Source organism: Thamnophis elegans, chromosome 4 (genome assembly GCF_009769535.1).
Source record: "Thamnophis elegans isolate rThaEle1 chromosome 4, rThaEle1.pri, whole genome shotgun sequence".
Lineage (NCBI taxonomy): Eukaryota > Metazoa > Chordata > Lepidosauria > Squamata > Colubridae > Thamnophis > Thamnophis elegans.
Window position 1 is genome coordinate 70,223,324 of NC_045544.1, and position 22,821 is coordinate 70,246,144.

The window sequence follows — 22,821 nt, forward strand, 5'->3', positions numbered from 1 at the left end:
GTCACTTGCTCTGACAGGAGGGTAAAAAAAAATAGCCACTTTGAAAGCTTTGACTGCAAACTGGTCTGATATAAAAGTCTGGTCTCTATAGAAATAAAAGCTTGCTAAGCCTCCAAAACTGCTTTTCTACTATCAGGCAGGGCGAAACAAGAGGTTGATCAACAGCAGGAAAGCCCAAAAGTGGGAGAGAAACTTGTGGGGCTAGATACACTATCAGTGGGTTTCCTATAAAACCAAGAACTCCACAATGTTTGAGGAATAGGAGCCCATTTTGGTGGACATTGTCCTTGGCCATGTTGTGGTACCAACCAGGTGAGGTGAACATTGTCTTTTCTTTGTGACTACCATACATTATCTTGTCTCACAAAAGTGCCATTCAGAACCTGCTGTTTCTTCTCTTACACAGATATCAGGGAGAAAATTGAAAGTGTAGGCCAAGATGAATTGGCAAACCAGATTGTTTCACATTCTTCAGCTGTTAGATTTTGACATGTGATTGGAAAAGTCAAAATCTAGGACTACAAAAATGTTTACAAACTGGGGAAGAAGAGGTAGAGGAGTCTTCCATTATTCTGCAATACAGTCCTTTGACTGTAATTTTAACAGGTGAAGGCCCATAAAGGAGAATATTTGTAGTTTAGGATTGAAATGAGGAGTCCTTGGTGCTCTTTGAGTTTGATTATTTTCTTGCCGATGTTTCATTACCCAAACTAGATTAACATCATCAGTGTTAGTCCTTTTATATGCAGATGAAGGTATAATATGTTAGCAAATATAGGTTTGTGTGATAAGTCAAAGTAATTGGGGGACACAGAGATCCTGTTGAAAACATTCCTTTAGTATGTTGTTTGTATTCATTCTCTACCTGCTGATTATTTCCTGTAACTTCCTCTTAGATGGTTTTTAAGTTGATTAACGTAATTGTTGGCTTCTGACGTTAACTGGCGGGGAAAACTAGCAAAAAAAGAAGAATCGACTGATGGGAAGAGGCAGGTTAAGCATTTTGTCTGTGTTAAAAATGCTGGGCTGCACAATACTTTATTTATATCCCATTTGTATTATTTTTACCAATAATTCAATTTGCATCATCAACAGAGTTTTGGAATCCCACGTTCCTTGAGTAATCTGTAGCTCTGCCCTTATGCTCAGGATTCTAACGTTACTTCAGTTGTATTCAATATATTTGGAAATTGTACAGTACATTGACAATAAAAGACATCTCCTTTTATGCATTATATGCCAACTAATCTAAGATTGTTACTTTGGGTATATGGATGACTCCAAAACCTGTGCATTATTGCTTTCTACTGAATGTCAATATCATGAACATTGTTCCAAATATGATTGTCACATTTATACATTATCTGAATATGAAACAATAATTGGAAGCAGCAACCTTGAATTTTCTTAGCAAACAGTTTGAGAGTGGGGTCAAATCAGTTTAGGAGTTTTGTCATGGATGGTTTTCTTTAAGCTTTTCCTAGTAATTTGTTGTTGTTTTCTAACAATGTGTCCCTCCACAATCTCCTAAGTGACCACTCATACAATTTGTTTGCTAGCATTCTGAGAACTTCAGATTACACTGATTATATGAACATCTGGAAATTATCACATACCATTGTTGGCAGAGAACCTCTGTAGTTCATCCAGCAGGCTTTAAGAGACACAGTCTTTGGTAAGGAAAACATCTCTGTTTCAAGACCATTTGTGAGAGATTAATGTAAAAACAACAGAAGGGGATATTATAAAGAATATAATAGATTCCTATTATAGAGAAACAGAAATAGATTCAAATGTACAGTAACAGAATATTTCCGCTTGCGATTTGGGATGTCAACCTCTTGCTTTATATCTTGAACAAGAGATTCCTATTCTTTTCAGGATTGCAGTGGTCCAATTATAAGATTATCCTTTATACCGCTGAAGATGGTGTTGAAGCATAACTTTTGCATTGCCCAATTAACCACTTAAATTGATTGTGCAATTGAACTGGGTTTCCTTTTAGCTGTTGCTGAATCAATTCCTATTGCTATAATATTTATAATAAAATTCTAGGAGCAGGAGCTCTCCAAAGCAAATGAAATCAAGGAAGCAAAACTGATGTTGACCTAATTCTGTGAATTGGAGGATCAAGATACAAGGAGTTGAATCTTTCTGGCATTGCTATGGTTAGGGCAATGCCAAAAAGATGAAACAGGCATTGTGACATTAGGACAAGTTCCACCCTTCATATCTGCATGGATGTTGTATGCAAGTACATAATGGATGGACTTTGTGTTTCTATGCTGCAACACACATTGTTACTTGCCTTTCCTCCCACCATGCTGGCAGGTGCTTACAATTCTAGAACCCTATAATTGTCATTACTTGAGTTTTTATCATATTGTTGACAGCTGCCTTCCTTACTGTGATCCATTTCAGGAATGAGGTTTAGTGTGACAATTATTGAATAAAATGAACGTATGCCCAAAAGTTATTGGGGTTAAATACCACTACCGTACCTACCGTACCTCCAAGTTAGCTTATTATTTTTCAGGCAATGTTGCTAAAACTGTTGCTGAGAATGCCAACATTACTGATGAAAAGAACATTGACTGGGATTTTTCTGGCAACATAAATATAAAAAAAGGAAGTAGAAGTGGGAAAAGAAAATAGGCTTACAACACAGAGACCATGATGTCAGACTCCTCTGTAAAATTCCACGGAAAGCCACATACCGGTAGTAAAATGTCATTTGGATTGTGACAGAAAGCCTAATGTACAATGAATCTATTTTGTCTTTTAATAAATTTGCTTACATCTAGCCTTTGAAGAACACTAATTGGATAACTTTGAGGGTCCTTAAATAAAACATTTGGATCTCAGACTTCCAAGGCTTGAGAAATGTTTTACATCAAGGTGGACTTGATGTAAACATCACTGAAATAAATGGAATATTTTTGAATTATTTCATTTGTGTTTCTACCAAGTCAAGAAGCTTAGGTCTACCAAACAGAAGAGATTCTGCATATTTTAATGAAAGATAAAACAACAATATAAACATACACAAATTTACAGAGAAAGGATCAGTTTTAATACATTTGGAATAAAAGGATTTCTTTTCCCCCCTTAAAATATGGTATAAAAATAAATGCAAGAAACATTAACAGAATTTACAGACAACGGACAAAGACACAGACTTTCTTTCTTGATGTGAATACATCTGTGAGACAGAACCTTCTGTGCTAATTTATTGTGCAATAGCTGTGATGCCATATTAGGTATATTTATTAATATATTCTTTTTTTTTACACGTCTTCCAGTTTGTGAATGACAGTACTGTAAATAAACTGTGCTTAACAGAAGCTTTTTTAAAAAAAAAACTGTACTGGAAATTGCAGAAAATAAATAGACACAGATCCAGCTTGATATGAAGGCGAAAGTGGGCAGAGAGTTTTCAAAATGGAGGCATCAAAAGATTACAGTAGTGAGTTCCTTGGAGTCTGTAATGCCTTGATATACACAAAAGAAAACAAGTCAGCTCCTTGCTCATGCAACATCTTGTTCTATTGTCCTCTGATTTCAGGCAATTAGTGAGCTACGAAGTATGTATAATGACTGAGTCTGCTTCCATGCTACAAGATGATCCTTTTAGTAGGACTGCACTAGACTGGTTAATCTCTTTGATGTGAGCGATTTCACCTGAGGAAAAGATAGAAACAAACAAACAAAAGAAAACAGAAGACAGAGGCATGTTCACTGAAAACCCAGTTCATTACCAAGCACCTACTTATTCTGGCTAACATTTTTCACACGGCGACCTTAAATATGGGATGCCTATCCTTGGATTCTTTCAGATATGAGCAGCTTATCACTTAGTGGCTGCAGTATCAAGCAAGACATTCATGTTATTTCAGGCACAACTGCATAGGTGGAGCATTGGACCACCAAAAATGAGAGGATCCACTGGAATTGGTTCACCAAACCAACTTCCAATCATCATCAAGGGAATCAAAACCAGATCCCAGGGGAGATGGGTCTGTTTTGATCAACACAGGTTTGATTGAAAAACCACCACCTTCTTGGAACTCTCATATTTTATCCGGTGGAAGCCATTAAAATTACATTCTAAAACACATCCAATTTCACCTGCACATTTTCAGATTTCTTGTTATCTGATGTTAATGTCCAAATGCCAGGTTCAATGTTCTGAAGACAGCAATGGAGATCTAAGCTTCATTATGAAACCCTGAATTTTAATGCTATGAGTTGAAACAATCAAATGGCTAATTCACTATTGCTGAGATGGCTTACATTTTAAATGCAATCTATCATTTATATTACTGATAATAATTAAATGCATATAATTCCCCAACATCAATTCTGCATTGTTATGAAATCATCAGATCTTTCCTTTCTTTTGATGATTATCACTTGTACATATAAGCAATAATGCCAAGAGGCCATATATTAATGACATCTCAATGATATAGCAAATGGTTGTTATGATGAGAAAAACAAAGCCATTTGAATTTCTCATATGATGCAGAATTGGAGCTGAGAGCAATGGGCAGCACCAATTTATATATTTCTACAAAACCACAGCGGTTGTGCAGTTCTAAAAATCAAAAGTTTCCAAGTGATTAATGGAAATTATGCAGGCAATTTCTATAACTCTCCTTTTTCTAATTTCTACTCTAAGTTCATATATAATTACACTAAACTATACTTTCTTGACACTGAGATCAACAAGACAAGTGAAATATTTGAAGTTATCACACTCATTTCACAAATTTTGAAATAAACCATGTCCACACTCAAATTATCTTGTGATGCCAAAAGATAACTCTAGAGAGATTCCTTTGCTATTAGCATGCCATGTCAGCTGGTAATGCTATCTACCAAACTGCCTCACCAGATAAAGTTGTATCTGGTTCTTATAATTGTAGCCAATTGGTACAGAAACCCAGTATTCAGAGAATGGGCACCAGTATATACAATGAAAGTATATCTGCAAAGGAAAGTAAACAATAGGACAATTAGATTAAAGTGGCATTAATTTCATTGAGCTGGAATGTTTATAATTTGACGTTGTTATTTGACGTCCTCGTGTTTCTTAGAACTTCATGATCAATAGATTGGTTAAAGGAAGAAAACACTGTGTTAATTAAAAAGGACACAATTCCTACCGACATACATAGTATTAGAAGGGTCATTACCAACATCTTTTATACACCTCAATACTTTCTCTCTCAGTGAACTTCTGCTATTGATTCATTGCTGGAAACATTCTGGAAGGAAAACCTTCTGGAGCTTATGCATTTGATACATTAATTTTAATAAGTGGATGGAGTTACCATCTTAGTATTTCTCATTGTGCTAGTTCTTTCACTAGCATAAAGATACATAATTACATTTGGTTCTCACATTCTGACAAGCAAAGCAACTGGCTAATATAAAACTCCCAGCAACCTACCCTTTTTTCTATCCTTACTGTCACATCTCATCAAATCCCAATTATACTTCTGGTGAGGAAACCGGACATCCAAACCCTGTTCTTAGTAGTTCCAGTAAGTCTCATCTGAATTAATAGCTATTTTTCAGATTTCAGATGGACTCAAGCCATGCCTGGAGTTTGTTGAAACTTGATCATCTATGCTAGCAAGAAAGGAAAAATAGAGGAAGTTTTGGTACAATGGCACAGTGGATGTGTGGTTATGGGTTTGAAAACTCTTACAGCTATTGCCAAAGAGGATATTTTTAAGAGTTCAGAGATGACAATCTTCTATTTGAGACTTGGGTTTAATGATTGCTTGAGTTAGAGATTCTCAGCAGATGATAGCATCTGAACTTGTTGGGATTCAGAAGCTAAACAGAATTGTACCTGGTTAGTATTTAGAGAACACAAAGTTCCAGTACAGGCTGCCTTCTCTAGGTTACATTAGGGATTGAAATAAAAAATAATCCCTAAAATAGTCCAAGTTACTTCTGCACTGCTGCCAATAGGCAAGCCACCAGAGGTTGAATTTGACCTGAAGGAGATCACTTTATAGTTATAATAGAGAGTTCAGTTACACATCTACAAATGTGCTGCTTTTCTAGGTCTTTTTGCTCCCAAACAATAACAAAATTCACAATGTAACATGCTGTGGTGAAGCCACCATGCAAAAATAGGGGTTTTTGTTTCAAACTCTCCACTATTTGTTGTTGTTGTTTATTTGGCTGACAAGCAGGGGTACAATTCTCAAATAACTATTAATATCCAAGGTTATTTAAAAGTAACAGGATCTGGATGAGAGGATTACGAAGCCTCAAATGTAGTAAATTCTTAAATTTATATTTCATTCTATTATTATTAGGTTCAACTCTTTCCCCCTAAATATCCAATTTCGAAGTCCCATTCTGCAAATAACTAATTTCAACTTCAAAGTTGAACTTCAAAGTACTCCAAATCATACTGTTTGTAATAGAGATATATAGGGTTCTTATCATTTTATTAGAAACATTTAAAACCTTGCTTATTTAGAAATTTTTAGGGGAATTGATTTTATGAAGACACAGAAAACAAAAACCATGATCTTTGCTGATGGTCTTCATAAATTATCACTTCAGTACACACAGCTTTGTTAACTGACTGCAACAGCAAAAGCCACAATACAGCACACTTATGCACACTCACACACACCACAAGTGCGCACAGGAAACATACACCACTCGGCAGACAAGGTCAACAAACTGGAGTAGAAGGCAAGATCTTTCTACCTCTTTTCATAACAGGTTAGTGCTCGCCCTCAGTGTTGGTGTACAGTTTTTATGGCAGGGGAAAATTGGGATGTTTCTGCCCTACAAAAATAAATGTGTTGAATGCTTTAGTTTAAACTGGTGCAAAGGTTGAACAGTGTGAATCCAAAGGCATTGGCACAAACATTGTTAAACAAACCCGAAGACCTGAGTCTAATTTTTTTAAAGGTGGCTTTGATAAGAAAATGTAGGGTGAAATGGATCCAGTCTAATAATATTCTAGTTCATATTCTCTCTCTTCTTAAAAGAAAAGGTTTCTGGGACAGCATCGAGATGGCATTATTAAACAGCTTCTTTGCTCCTGCTGTTTAAATTATTCCCAGCAGGGCCTGACTTGTAACACCGCCTGGTAGCCTGAGGTCAGCGTCAACAAAAACTACATAATATCAGAGGACAATCTGTCAATCATAAGGCTCATGAGGTTATAAACTTACCATATTCCGTGTGAATTTCTCAAATGATGTTCGGCGATCCAGTGTATTTCCCAACTTGTGAAAGAAAAAAAGCATAAAGGGGAAACAAAAGCAAAAGAAGCAAAAAAACAACAACATGAAAATAAAAGCAAAATGAAGCAATGGGTTGCTAAAACACAAAAGTCATAAAAAGAAACCCACAACACAAAAGCAAGTGCAGAAGATGAAATGCTCGTAGAAATAGAAGGGGAAATATATTTTCCCCTACAATTTTCTCCTGAAACAGAGAAGTCGAAGTGTACAGAGGCTTACAGATTGCCCACCTGAATGTAGTTTTAGGCATGCAGACGAGCACAGAGAAACTGGAAGGGGTGGGGCAGAGAGAATCACACCTGGCAACCAGAGCAGCTGTCCCATACTTCATCCATTCCCCTCCCCCTTACATGGATGTCTGCCTGGCTCAGCTTTGACAGTGCTGATTCACTGGGTGAAGAACAACACTGACGTACAAGATCTGAAGTTTGCTTAGAATGAACTGCCAAGCCAATCAAACTGGGATAATACAAAACAAAACATGAAATTAAAACAGGACAAGGAGCCCTGCACATTCTGCCAATTATGTCACCACTTACACAATCTAAGAACATAATTTTTTTTTAAAGACTAGCCCTCCTCTGTTTAAGAAAAATATCCATTTATTTACTGAATTAATAATATCTCAACCTCAAGGAGGACTGTTGATTTTAAATAGTTTTCAAGGCACACACACCATTAAATGTTAGGGCAATGCATTGCTTTAAGTTCCTTGTATCTTTTAAGATGCTAAAAAGCACAGGTGAGTGCAGAGGTGTACCCTGGTGTACAGAGAGTTGGTTAACTCTTTTCTCTGTTGCCACAGGCCCAATAAGATGCCCTATCATATTGCTATTAGCCCTCAGAGGCAAGACAAGTTTAGAAGGGAAATTATTTTTATCGTATTCCTAGGTGATACCTTCTCACACTTCCTGTTTGGATGGTTTATTTATTTTTTCTTGGTTTCCTATTGCTTTTAACCTTTTAAGGAGAGGAACATGAAACTAACTACAAAACTGGATTATGAATTTTTCACTATTAGTTTTCTTTCATTCTGCCTTCCTAATTTTGCAGACTGACACAACATATCATTCCTATGGAAGCATTATTCCTGAAATTCTACATATAGCTAGCAAACCAGCTCTCCATTGTTTCCGCACTATTTTTTTCCCTACTGGATCTTTATACATTCAGCACAAGGATCTGAAACAAGCTACACAAGTACATTATGTTGAATCCAGACATCTGATCATTATGCGCTCTAAATTATCAGAGTTAACTGAACCTCCTTTTAAGATCTCCATGTAGTGTGGACAGATAGGCAAGACCAGTGGAAGCAGGCTACCCATGCATACCCATTCTCTACCCAAGGGAGTTCTCTCTGTGCATCAATGTCCTTACAGTATTTAATTCAGGGGCTTGCACAAATGAGCATCCCAGTAGATGGGTTCATCCTGTAGTAGTAAAAGTAATAATTAGTAACACAGAGCCCGTATGTATTACAGTGCCCATAACGTAAGGATGAAATTCAGCAGGTCTGACAGGTTCTGGAGAACCAGTAGCGGAAATTTTGAGTAGTTCGGAGAACCGGCAGATGCCACCTCTGGCTGGCCCCAGAGTGTGGTGGGAATGGAGATTTTGCAGTATCCTTCCCCTGCCACGCCCACCAAGCCACACCCACATAACCAGCAGTAACAAAATTTTAATTTCACCACTGCCATAACGCCCTAGGTGACATCCACGGACGTCCAAAATTAATAGTCATAGTAATAATAAATATTTTGAAGAAATATAAAAAAGTCAAAACATTCCCAAGATCTCAGCCATGGAGGGTCTCAGTTCTCCATTAACACACATTGTGGGAAAATCTGAAAGAAGTCTCAGCTTCTTCGGCTGTGTGCAGAAATTGTCTAATCCCAGATTCTTTTAAACCATATAATCTATTTTCAGTTTTCTTCTCAAAAAGGAAGATCATTGGTAAGGTGGGAATGGTGGCTCAGGTTATCCACCCTTACCATGTCACTAGAATTAAAGTAGCCAGTTATCTAGAGTTATGTAGAACAATCTGGAGTTTTTGAAGTTTGCCCTCTGGAGGATTCTTTTTTGTGTTTGATTTTGCCTCTGTAACATTCCTTAGTCGGAGCTGGAAAAATCCAGACAACTGCTAGCTGGCAGCAAAGACTTAGGGTTTCCCTGACACTTACTGGTCTGTGTTTTTGCAGTCTAGATTTACTTGCCCTATTCTCCTGATATCTATCAGGATGAGATACAGACAAGTAAGAATACAAGTCTCATGTATGAGACTGATTTGGTTGTCTCCAAGAAATCTTTTCATTGGTGAGGCAGAATAGTCCAATCAAGATGAAGGTTGGTAAGGCAAAGAAAATGGCTGAGCATTAAGGCAATTCTTTCTTCTTTCTTTTGGTAGCCAAAAGCCCCATCAAAAATGAGTAGGGACAGGAGAAGATAGACAAAAAGCAAGTACTGAGAGTGTTAGAGACAAATGTGTAGAGTCTAAATGTGTTGTAAGTGCACATTTAATATTATTTGTTATTGCTGTATTTTGGGAACATTAAGCTCACTGTTCTTTCACTGTGTTCTCCTTCCTTACTGTGACTATCTACCTGTTCTGACCCAGCTCCCCAAACACAACAAACCCTCTGAAATTAAATCAATGATTCCTTTATTAGGAGCCTCAGAAGCCCCAGCAAAAAGTTTCTCTCTCACTACAGCACAGGCTAATAAGTCTGTCTGGCAGGGAGATGAATAGTTGTCTGCCACATCTATTCATCTCTGCCCCCTGCCTTTTATCCCCAGAACTAGGGTGGGACTTCTCTAGCAGAGGTGGCTCTTCCATCCCAAGGGTTGGCCCATAGATTTCCACTGCTCTCCTCTCCTTCTGCACATCCATGCATGAGGCACTGGACCCAGCTGTTCCTCCTTTTCCTCATCAGCCACCTCCACACCTGGGGGCTGTTGATTCTCCATCTGAGGGCTGATGAATGGTGCAGGCTCCACCTCTCTCTCTCTCTCTCTCTCTCTCTCTCTCTCTCTCTCTCTCTCTCTCTCTCTCTCTCTCTCTCTCTCTCTGACAGCTCCATTCCCTCTTCCCCCTCAGAGCTCTCAGATTGCCTTGATGCTGACCCTGACTTCCCCACCCCCTCCTCATCTGATTCAGCTGCTGGAGGGGCCGGCGGCGGATAGATCACAACACTATCTTTCTAAGAATGTTTTAATGGCCATCCTACTGGAACTCTTTTTTTTCCAGACACAGATCCTGAACAAGACTAAGAAGAAAAGAAGAATTCCCAATAACCAAGAATTTATTGCTCTAAAATTCCATGCATTTATTAGGTATGAATTGAGTCCTTATTGAACTTAGTGGAACTTACCTTTGACTACAAAAAAGCTTAGATGAAACAAATTCAGTATTTGTAGCTTTGTATAATTAAATTATATCTGCTGCAAAGTAGAAATCATACTACATCAACTATACTTATATATCTTTCTAAAATGTTTTGACCTGCACTTATCTGTTTTTCTAAGTTATAGTCCCACATTTCCTTTCAGAATGATACAAAATAAATGTCAAAATGAAATTAATTTGCTCATGCAAAGATGCAAAATAAATATAGGCATGGATCCCACCATCATTATGGGATACTCAGATTGAACTGAACTCTTCACCTACCAGATATACAGCTCATTTATCCAAAGAGAGAAAGTATGATAGACGAGAACCACTGCTGAAAGAATAAAAATACATAGAAAACATTGAATAATACCTTCTTCTTGGCCTGCAGTAATTCCTGGTAGGCACTGGATCGTATAAAACGTGGATATGAATCACTTTTCATCAACTTGTAGATGTGCTCCTAAAATAAAAGAATATAGAAATGTTTTTTACTTTTGAAATCTGATCTTTTGAAAGTATTTTTTTTAAAAAAGAGGATAAGGAAAAAAATAAAGCAGACTGTGTACATGTGAAATACATTCCTAGGGCAGCATAGAAACCTGGTTCTATTAATACAGTGCCTACTAAATGATTTCTAATAAAGTTGCAAACTTTAGGGTTTTCAGTTAAAGAAGTTAACAAGAATTGGCCACAATCCAAACATCATGAGAGTCTTCTGCACAAGCTAGTTTACAAGGATTTTGTTTCAGCAAAATAGGCTTTGAATGACCATTTATCTAATTTGCATGAATTACCATATTTTGGAGTATAAGACACATTTCCCCCCCCCAAAAAAAGAGGGTAAAAATTTGGGTGCATCTTATACATTGAATGTAGCCCCACCCACCCGCCGGCCCTCACCCTTTGGTCTCTGCCTCCCAGCAATTTGCCTCCTTGCAGCAAATAGCCTGTTTCAGTTTTAATTTCAGCACAGCCTGATTAGCACAAGCAGCTGATTGTCAGTTGAATCAGCCTCCCAACCATCAGCTGTTTCAGGCTGCAGTGATTCCCACAGCCTATTGCCGCCTCCGTGCGCCGCATTTTTGGCCTCTGCATCCCATTTTTGGCCTCTGCATGCCCCATTTTCAGCCTCTGCACACTCCATTTTCTGCACATTCTAATCCCTGCTGCCCAGAATGGGTGGAAAACGGGGTGTGGAGGCCAGAAACGGGGCATGCGGAAGCTGAAAACGGGATGTGGAGACTGAAAATGGGGCGGCGGAGGCGGCAATAGGATGTGGCAATAGGATGTGGCAATCACTGCAGTCTGAAAAAGCTGATCATCAGGAGGCCCGACAATCAGCTGCTTGTGCTAATCAGGCTGTGCTGAAACTGAAACTGAAACAGGCTGTTCACTGTTTGCTGCAAGGAGGCAAATTGCTGGGAGGCAGAGGCAGATTTTTTTGTTTTGTTTTCCTCCCCAAAAGCTAGGTACGTCTTATACTTTGGAGAGTCTTATACTCCGAAAAATACAGTAGTCAATTTTTACACTAGTGTAAAATTTAGGGCAAAAATGTTGGGATAAAGAGCTTTGGCTCTGTGATATTCTCCAACTAATGATTGTTTAAGGAAATCTACAAGCAAAAGAGATTCTTGCCAGATCACTGAATTTGGGCTCATCACAATCAACTTGCTCTTATTGCCATATTGCATTGTGAATGAAAGATTAATAATGCTTAACATTTTGTTGAAATCTTTTTCACGTCTACAGGAGCAACTATATGGGAGGAGCAAATGAACCTTCACAAACAAAGAAAAGGAGACTGAAAGCAGACTGAGAGACAACACAATGTGACATAGAAGATCAAGTCAGAGCAGAAGTTTGATGGAAGTTGGCTAATCAGAAACCTCTCTTGGGCCACCCTATTGCAGGATATTGAGCTGTTACAGGCTTTCAGTTATCAATAAACCAAATATTACAAACAAATGTCATCTAACAGAGGTGAAGAGTTTTTGTTCCTAGAGCTTTTCACTGCTCAGGTAGGTGGGGACATGGCTAGCAACAGTAGTGTTTTGGACTTTGTATTAGCTTATTTACTGTATGTTTTTAATTTATATAAGGTAAAGGTTCCGCTTGCACATATGTGCTAGTCATTCCTGACTCTAGGGGGCAGTGCTCATCTCTGTTTCAAAGCCAAAGAGCCAGCACTGTCCAAAGACATCTCCATGGTCATGTGGCCGGCATGATTAAATGCCAAAAGCGCATGGAGTGCTGTTACCTTCCCACCAAGATGGTCCTTATTTTTCTACTTTCATTTTTACATGCTTTTGAACTGCTAGGTTGGTAGAAGCTGGGCCAAGTAACAGGAGCTCACTCCATTATGTGGCATTATGGATTCAAACCATCGAACTGCTGACCTTTCTTATCCACAAGCTCAGCATCTTAGCCACTGAGCCACCGTGTCCCTTTAATTTATGTAGCTTTATAATTGTAAACCACCTAGAATTATTGTGAGGTAAGATGGGCGGCCTATAAATTTTATAAATAAAACAAAACAAAAACTGTTCATTTGGCTTATGAAAACATTTGTTTATTTCTAGGATTACTTACTTGCCCTATAGCTAATGTTATCCTGAGTGATACACAACATAAAAATATAAATAAAATTCCATATAAATCAAAAAGTAATAATCTTTTTCTCAGTCACATGTCCCAGGTGGTTATCCCCAACCCATGAGGGCTGAAGGAAACACAGTTATTCTCTTCTGTGGCTGACCCCCATGCCCCCCCACCAAAAAAAACCTTAGCCTTTTTCAAGTGTATGAAAACAATTTTATTTTGTAGAGGTTTTGGATGCTGGTACATTTGGATTTCTAGTTCCACGAGTCTCTTTTTAATGTCGTATTGTAACTTTCTTGGAGTCTTTAAAATGTGTAAGTATACAGAGCATTGTATAATTATAAAATAAATAAAATAATCCAGCAACAGAAACAGAGGCTAAAAGAGACATCATATAATAAAATGGAAGGAAAGACTCAGCAGCAGGATAAAGATACAAAGCATTAAAAGGCTAAGAGGGTTTTTTTAAAGTATTTCCCTGGTGCTGAAAAGATAAATGATAGTGTGATTTGGAAATGGCTATTGAAAAGTCTTGCTTCCAAGTAGTCACCCACTAAGTCAACATTTGAGGATTTCTATAATCTTTAAAGGTGCAAGAGGATAAAAAGTACATAAAAGACCTCTTCATTTTTAAACAGTAGCACTTCTGTTTAGACAGCTGCCAGGTGATATTTTTTCATATAACACAGCTACTAAAACAAGTGTGCTCAAGCACACAGCTCACATCAGCCCACAGTCTTAAACACAGAACTGTATCTCAGAAAAACAAATATAGAATAGTGTTTCTCAAACTTGACAAGTTGACAGCTTGACATGCCGGCTGAGGAATTCCAAGAGTTGAAGTTCCCACATCTTAAAGTTGTCAGGTTTGAGAAACACTGCACTATCCAATCACTTCCACTAATGCAAACCTACCAGAGACCAACAAGGCAGCTGGTATAGAAAATACGTATATAGACAGCCATCTAGTGGCGTGAAAAATTATTAGCATTTTCCATATAGATTTTAGCAAGTAGAAAAATTCAGGTACATTTTTAAATAATCTGTGTCACCCTACATTTGTGGGCCTTGTCAGTAAGATTCAGGCAGTACAGCCAATCTCTCTGGCCAATTTATTGTGAGTTAAAGATAAAAATCAAGACAGTGGACAGCTGCCTAAAGTTCAACTACTAGAGTTGGAAATGCACTACTAGGTTGATTAAGTGTATACACTTGAAGAAGACTGAATTTCATTTCATTTTTTCATTTTAATTTTATTTGTATGCCGCCCTTTTCAGGGCGACTCAGGGCGGCTCACAACTCAAAGGGAGGGAAAAAAACAAACAAAGTTACAAAAAACATAGAAACCATACATAGTTAAAAAAACACAACAATCATACCATTCGAAGTGGGGCAGCGAGTCTTTAGCCCCAGGCCTGTCGGAACAGCCAGGTTTTAAGGGCTATGCGGAAGGCCTGGAGGGTGGTGAGGGTACGAATCTCCATGGGGAGTTCGTTCCAGAGGGTCGGAGCAGCCACAGAGAAGGCCCTCCTCCGGGTAGTCGCCAGTCGACACTGGCCGGCTGATGGAATTCGGAGGAGGCCTAATCTGTGGGATCTAATTGGTCTAGTGGAGGTAATTGGCAGTAGGCGGTCTCTCAAGTACCCAGATCCAATACCATGAAGGGCTTTGTAGGTGACAACTAGCACCTTGAAGCGTACCCGGAGATCAACAGGCAGCCAGTGCAGCTCGCGGAGGATAGGTGTTACGTGGGTGAACCGAGGCGCACCCACGATCACTCGCGCAGCTGCATTCTGGACAAGCTGAAGTCGCCGAATACTCTTCAAGGGCAGCCCCATGTAGAGCACGTTGCAGTATTCCAGTCTGGAGGGTATGATTCTCCAATTCAATTGAGGAAATAAATAATTGTCAGTGAAAGTGATTTTGGGTGATTTGGATTAATTAATTAAGTAGCTTGCTTTCTGTAAAACAATTATTCAGTTTGTATCTGAAAACTATAAACTACATATGAGTGAGTAAACTACAGGTTTTATATTTTGAAGTCAAGTACTACCTTTTCCTTGTAATCAGTTTCTTGTCATGTAACATATTGGAGTAGAACAGCCTAAAGTGTTTATATGTAATCTCAGTGCCAAATAAACATACTGAATCCAAAGCAATATAACACAATTCCAGAGGGGAATGTGATCAAGAAAATTTTAGACTGCACAGAAATAGATAGATTAACACTTGCTATTAAGGATAAACGAGAAATGGAATACATTTTATATAGGACATATTTTATCAGTGGCTAAATAATAGAAGTTGGAAAGGAGAGGATACAACTGGAGGAGATGGTAAAGAGAAGAGTTATAAAAGAAGATGATCTTCAATGTTAAATATCAATATTACGATCTTATTATGTTATTATATTATTAATATGATGGTGTGGAATTATAACAATAAAAATGTATAACACACTATTCGATAAAAAATGGATGCTATATAAATAAAACAAATAAAACTTGGGGAAAACAATAACACAATTCCGGAACAATTTGCAAAGCTCAATAATATGTAATATTTTGGCTGAAAGAACATCTATGAAAATTGATATTTTTTAGAAAATTTGTTTCTTTGCAGATTAATATGTTACAGGTCTGTAATGCTCGGATTGGACCTCCCATGCATCTTACCATCAAAAACTAGAATGGTGGGGGAGGATAGATCAGCAATAAAGCTGTGTATGTATGATGGGAAACAGGGTGATGGGGGAATGGCAGGTAATAAAGCGCAGAGAAGTCCAAAACCAGTTTCCATCAAAATCCAAGGCCAGGCACCCTGAGAAAGAATGTCAATTACCACCACCACCACCCCAAAAATATCTCAGTCTTTTCAAGCTACTTTGGCGAGTTCCAATTGGCTGAAGACGGACTGGTCACAAGGGGAGGGCTGGGATGAAGGAAACCTTTCTGAATTCTTTGAGTGTGGGAAACCCAGAGCTAGCCTAATTTTACTGTAGCCAACATCTTTTGAATAAAATAATCTTTCACTTCAATCAAATGGAATCGAGGGTCTTTCTTCCCTAAGGGATCAGATTAGGGCAGGTCTGACCTATGTAATGTTGAGCCAAAGGGAGCATTTCTCAAGATAAAAAGAAAGTGTTGTTTCATTTTAAATTAAATTGAATTATTTCAGTTTAATCAAATTCTTCTCTAGGCAGAAGGAGGGGATGAGGCAAGCAAGTGATGAAAATAGTACTGTATCTTGACACAAGCTCCATCATCTGTACAAAAGAGGCAGGGCTTCCATTACTACAATACCAGAGTTGGGTTGCTCCTGATTTGTCCCGGATCGGGCGAACCGTAGTGGCAGTGGCGGAAGGCTCAGCCTCTCCGCCCAGATGCTTCTGTGCATACACAAACTTGTGCACACAGGAGTTTACTGGTAGTAAAAAAAATGGAAACCCACCACTGTACAACACCACTCTGCCTTCATCATACTTTCACCTTCTATTGCATTAAAGGTTAGTTTGGAATAGTTCTGTGGCCATTCCCAAAACTTTAGGAGCTGACTTGTTGGTTAGGATCTATGCGCACCTAGCTGCAAAGGTAAGGGTTGGGAGTTATAGTATATTTCCATTATTTACATAGTTATTTTTAGAATATAAATGAACTTGATTAGCCTATTAACCACAGGACATTATATGCTTATTAAGAAACTTTATTATGAGACACAAATCTTGTTGATTCAGGGAAATTATAGGTAGGCTTTAGGGCGCCAGCCTATTTTTAATTAGTGGACAAGTTATTGAAGCAGAATTTAACCTGAATATGTAGCATATTGCATACATATAGTGCTCTTTGTTAAATACAGTTCTGGAATATATTAGAAAAGGAATGGTAAAGTTGGAAACAGTTTTTCACAGCTCCATTTCTCCATCAAGACACCCCTGGTACATATCTATACAAATAGTTATACCAACCTGAGCATCAGCAAATGTATGTCGCCCTGGTTCCTTCATCTTCACATTCTGTGTGGTTTTGTCATAACTTTTTGAGTCTACATTAATGGCACTTGGTGCTCCAGGGGCAAGGAATTCTAGCCAGATTTCCTGTACTCTAACAGGAACCTCGCGGATCGGTCTCTTCTTCAGGTCTTCTACTGCTAACCAGAACCTGTATAAGAAAATGGGCAAACAGCAGTAATGGACTGGATATTGAATCATCTTGAAAGGTTGGTTTGATTTTTAAAATATCCCTTTAAAAATACATGTAGAAGCCTGAAAGCATTGAATCATCTCTCTGGGGTCTCATTTCACTTTAATGTCAGGTAGTTGAATCCATTTCTCATCCATATTTGTGATGTGTGGGGGCTTTTTTTATATATAATTCTTGTCCATGTTCACATTACATTTGAGGTGTTTCAAAAGTAACTCCAAATATTAACTTAAAGACATGTTTAAAGTATTTTCCCCTCAAAAATTCAATAGATAAATAACTTCAAAGTAAGGAGTTAGTAAATTTTGTATAGATGTGTCAGAATTTGAAGTGATTGATGTCTGCAACCATCTTACTGTAGTTGGGAGTTCAAAACTGCTGAACATGAATCTCCAATTTCAGGGAAACTGTATTTAAGGCACTGTTGTTTTATTTATTTGGAATATCTTGTAGACAGAGACAATTCAGGAGAAGTGGACAAATGATATTTAAAAAGATGCATTGTTGTGATTAAAGCTCTGCTGCTTGTATATATGCATCATGGCGGCAAATGTTGGTTTTTACCAAAATGCCAGAACCTATCAATGCTATGGTTATAGATATGGGAACTAAAGTCAATATTGGCTCATTTTGTATTCAGTGACTCCTTTTAGCAATCTATAATCATACTTTAAAACTAAGAGACATGACAATACGTAGTATAAAATGGAGAAATTGCAGTATTATAACCATTGTGACATTGTAAATAGCCATGGTTTTAATTAAATCCATAATTAATCAACACTGAACATAAAATTTATCAACATAAGAGAGGTACTGTGTTTGATTTGAAAAATATCCTCTCTATAGAGTTTTCTTTAGGATTCTAATTTGGTAGGTCAAGAAAAGATATGTATGAAACATCAAAGTCAGATGGGAACAAGTGGGTTCTATCTAGTGATGGGTTTGCCTTCTTTCCTTGTTGAATACTTCTATCCATGGAAGGAAGTATGCTCAACTTTCATCATCCCTATGCAGCCTTCTGTGATAAATGTCATTTTAATCCCTAGATCAGTACATCCTACATGTAAGTGTACAAGATGAGATCCAGTTTGATGTAGTGGTTAAAGCACCAGGTTAAAAACCACGAAATGATGCATTCTAGTCTTGTTTTATGTACAAAAGCCATTGGGATAATGCCAGTCACACACTCTCAGCCATTAATGTCAAGCTTAGTTGACAAGCCAGTTGGCTAATTCCTGTTGCAACCTTTGGGTTGATCTCAAAAAAGCAGACCCTGCACTTGTGGGAAGAAGATAAAAGAGGAGGAGGAGGGTGGGGGGAGAAAAATCCTTGACTATCTGTGGTTAGTGGGACATCAGGTGCTAAGAATCAAAGTGCCTGGACCTTTAACACTCTAACACAGGAGTGGGCAACTATAGCAACTTTATGACCTGTGACCCTCATGATTGGCTTATGAATTCTGGGAATTGAAGTTCACAGATCATGGTTGCCCACGCCGTCCAAATAATCTTCAATGCTTCAGTGATGGGCAACCTTTTTGGCGTGGTGTGTCAAAAATCGGCAAAAAATCGAGCATAACTCGCGTTGTGTGTCACTTCGACAAAAACATAATTTTGCACAATTTATAGTTTAAACTACAAAAATGTATAATTGCAATATATAATTGTATTTAATAAACCAAAAACAAATTATTTAACATACCTGCTTAGTAACTTCTTTCATCCTCACTTTTTTCCAAGAGCTGGGAATGATTAGTTTCAAAATGTCTATTTATATTCCACGTTCTGCTTACTACCGTTTCAGTACATAGAATGCAAAATGATCTGCCATTTTTTTCTATAATGCCATACATCTCGCTCCATGTCTCTTGAAAGGGTCGGCTACTGCCACTACCACTCCCTTTACTTAACCTTTGTTTTTTATTTTTTGGGTGCTCCATCAGTGGGCCAGTGACAGCAGATAGAATTATAGATAGCCAATTAGGGGTTAACTAGCCTAACAAGCTAACACAACCTCCCCCTCACTTATCTCAGTTATTGTGGGCAATTACAAGTCCATGGCACCCCAATAGTTGCTGCTAATGGCGCTCACAGTTCCCGTTGGCACTCCGCTGTTCCCTGCTGTGGTGCGGGAGTAGACTCTCTGTGCCGGCCTGACTAGAGAGAGGCGCGCACTGTTCCCGCGCTCCTCTCCTGCGGGTCCTCCCTCGCCGCGCTGATGACGTGTGTGCGCACGGCACGCACGCCTTACCAGCAGCCCCTGCGCTCAGAAAGGGGCGGCGGCAATACAGTAAGTGAGTGTGGGCGGGGGAGATCACACGTCCCGCCCCCCCCATTCCTCCAGCACAGATTCTTTCATCCTCGGCGGCCGTGCAGGAGCCGAGGATGAATCGCATGAAATCCTGTGCGTGTCACCCCAAATGGCTACGCGTGTCAGCACTGACACGCGTGTCATAGGTTCGCCATCACTGCTTCAGAGAGTAGAAGAAGCAATGAAAAATAAAGCTTACCCTCTTGCATTTTCCATTCAGCCAATGCACTGAGTGTAAGGAGTATGTCACTGGATTAAAATTCTTTGAATTAAGTAACTGACAGTTTGGTTTAGAAGAATATAATTACTCTTGTTCAGAAAACAGTGCAGAAAATCACAGTATAAATAAGTCAATATTTAAATATCTATTTAAATTACGTAACAGGATAGTTCACACCAAAGAACAATTTCTTTCTCGCAATCAACCTTAAATAACCTCCTCAGTTCACAAGGATATGTCAGTAACAATATTCAGTTGAGGCCTCTGATCTCTCTTTGAGTCTCCAGTTAGTCATTCTAACATGGAGTATTCATCAAGCAAAAGATCTCTTGCATCTTCATCCAGCTGGCCTTTCAATAAGATCACAATTTATGGTACTCCCAGTTGGGAAGGCAAGAAGGCTGCAAAGACCATCTGTGGTTTCAGCAATGCTGTGCGAAGAGTAGTGTGTCAGGTGTGTGAGATGGGTTTTGCCTTTTTTGATTTTACATTTTATGAAATAGATACCACCTATAAACAAAATTCATGTCTAACAAAAATTGATACTAGGAAAAATCCAGCAGTAGTGATAATTCATACAATGGAATGGGGTCCTAACATTTATAGTTAAAGACTTGGCAAGATAACAGTGAAAATATAGGAGCTGCATTTCATCATATATGAACCTGTACCCAGTTTATATCATAATTAGAAGAAAGAAGAAGAAAGAAGATAGGTAACAGATACTTAAGGGTACCACTTCTAAGCTTCTTATGGTTTTTGTCATGCCTGCCTGATTTCAGAGCATTTTGTGGAAAGAGAATCAATATTCATTTATTTTTCTGCAAAGAAGAGCAAACAAAAATGATTAGGAGCTGGAGACTAAAACATACAAAGAACAGTTACAGGAATTGGGTATGTCTAGTCTAATGAAAAGAAGGACTAGGGGAGACATGATAGCAGAGTTCCAATATTTGAAAGGCTCCTACAAAGATGAGGGAGTCAAACTATTTTCCAAAGCACCAAAAGGCAAGTCGAGTAACAATCAAAAGAAACTAACCAAGGAGAAGAGAAACTGGAACTAAGAAGAAATTTCCTAATGGTGAGAGCAATCAACCAATGGAACAACTTGCCTTCAGAAGTTGTGGATGCTCCATCACTGGAGGCTTTCAACAAGAGATTGGACAACCATGTATGAAATCATATAGGGTCTCCTTTTCAAGCATAAGGTGTAGACTAGAAGACCTGCAAGGTCCCTCCCAATTCTATTATTCTATCTTCTATGTTCTTTCTCCTATGAGTTACATAGGAGGTAATCACATATTGGAATGAAAATAGACAGTGCAAATAATAATGAAAAATCACAACAAAGCTGAGGCCAAGAGTAAGAACAAGTCAAAGAAGCATTGGAAGAAGAGATCTGAGTCTCAGATGAACAACAGATGCTGCAAACAACTCAAAATAGAGGAATTGTTGCTGCACAAAGAAATGGCAAGTGAGTCACCCATCTTCTTATTTTTCAATAAATATGCTGTTTTGGATTTGGATAAAGAGCTGTCATGCCTGAGGACAAGGAACAATGAGAAAATAGCGAATAACCTAAGGACAAAAGGGCAGAAGATAAATTTATCTTGAGAAATACATGACATTGCAAGATGCATTATCAAAAGATAAAGAAGAACCCAACCCATAAGAAATATTATAGGAATGAAAGTAAAGCAGAAAAGAACTAATCTTTGATTTTTGGCTAAATTATATTGGGCTTTAACTTTATTCTGTGTGTATGAATATATGGCATTGATGCTGAGTATGGAGAAGACCGACAAAGATAGTGAGGTTTGAGGCTCAATCTTACAAGAAAGAGAAGGTTATGGAGAGACATATAGCCATTGTCCAATATATGAAGGGCTGCAACAAGGAAAGGGGTATGGATTTATTTTCCATAGCACCTGAGAATAAGATGAGAAGTAATAGGGAAGCTTTTCAGTGAAAATTCAGACTTGAAATAAGGAAGAATTTCCAGAAAGGGAGAGCCATTAAACAAGAGAACAGTCTGAGGTGGATGGAAGTAGTCAAGAAAAGATTGGACAGCCATTTGTCTGGCTTGAAGATTCCTGCACTGGGCAGGGGTTGAACTAGAATATCTCCAGGAACCCCTCAACCCTATAAGTCTATAATAATATGTTGCAATCTATGTGTACTGTATTTGTTGCTGTATCCATACAATTATCAATGTGGATCAGCAAATTTCAAAACTTTTATGACTCCATTCTACAAACAAAACATCTGCATTTCTACAAATTTTTGTTTCCTTAAGCTCAAGATTCATCTCAAGGTGGCGCAGTGGTTAAATGCAGCACTGCAGGCTACTGCTAGATCAGCAGGTCAGCGGTTCAAATCTCACCGGCTCAGGGTTGACTCAGCCTTCCATCCTTCCGAGGTGGGTAAAATGAGGACCCAGATTGTTGGGGGCAATATGCTGACTCTCTGTAAACCGCTTAGAGAGGCCTGAAAGGCCTATGAAGCGGTATATAAGTCTACTGCTATTGCTATTGCTATTATTTTTCTTACCCTTAGGAATCCCTGAAACTCAAAGTAGATTTTTTAACATTTTATTAAAATAATGTGCCTGTATTGTTTGTTTGTTGATGCAATAAAATTCTATCTGTATCCTTAAGAAATTGCCCTTCTATTGCTAACATCTTTAGGGGGGAAAAAACCACAAGGAGGCACCCAAACATACATAGCCACATGGTTGATATCTTAATTCACCTACAGCTCCTTCTGACATAAATGTTACTCCACTGTCCAGGATTAATCAGTGGAACAAAG

The 22,821-nt window shown here is 38.3% G+C and overlaps 1 protein-coding gene across 12 annotated transcripts in view; it reads right to left on the reverse strand.

Moving 5' to 3' along the window:
- Positions 1-3,561: 3,561 nt before the first annotated feature.
- Positions 3,562-22,821, reverse strand: part of RGS7 (regulator of G protein signaling 7) — a 194,460-nt gene continuing 175,200 nt past the window's right edge. For 5 of the 12 annotated variants that reach the window (XM_032216318.1, XM_032216325.1, XM_032216319.1 and 2 more), the window contains 3 exons: positions 17,243-17,435; positions 11,051-11,140; positions 3,562-3,681 (listed from right to left, as the gene is read on the reverse strand). In XM_032216318.1, the coding sequence (XP_032072209.1) occupies positions 3,631-3,681; positions 11,051-11,140; positions 17,243-17,435 (334 nt within the window). In that variant the 3' untranslated portion in view covers positions 3,562-3,630. Of the gene's footprint in view, positions 3,682-6,747; positions 6,823-7,214; positions 7,269-11,050; positions 11,141-17,242; positions 17,436-22,821 lie in introns of those variants that run through there. The other 7 variants (XM_032216317.1, XM_032216324.1, XM_032216321.1 and 4 more) reach the window with 3 other exon arrangements.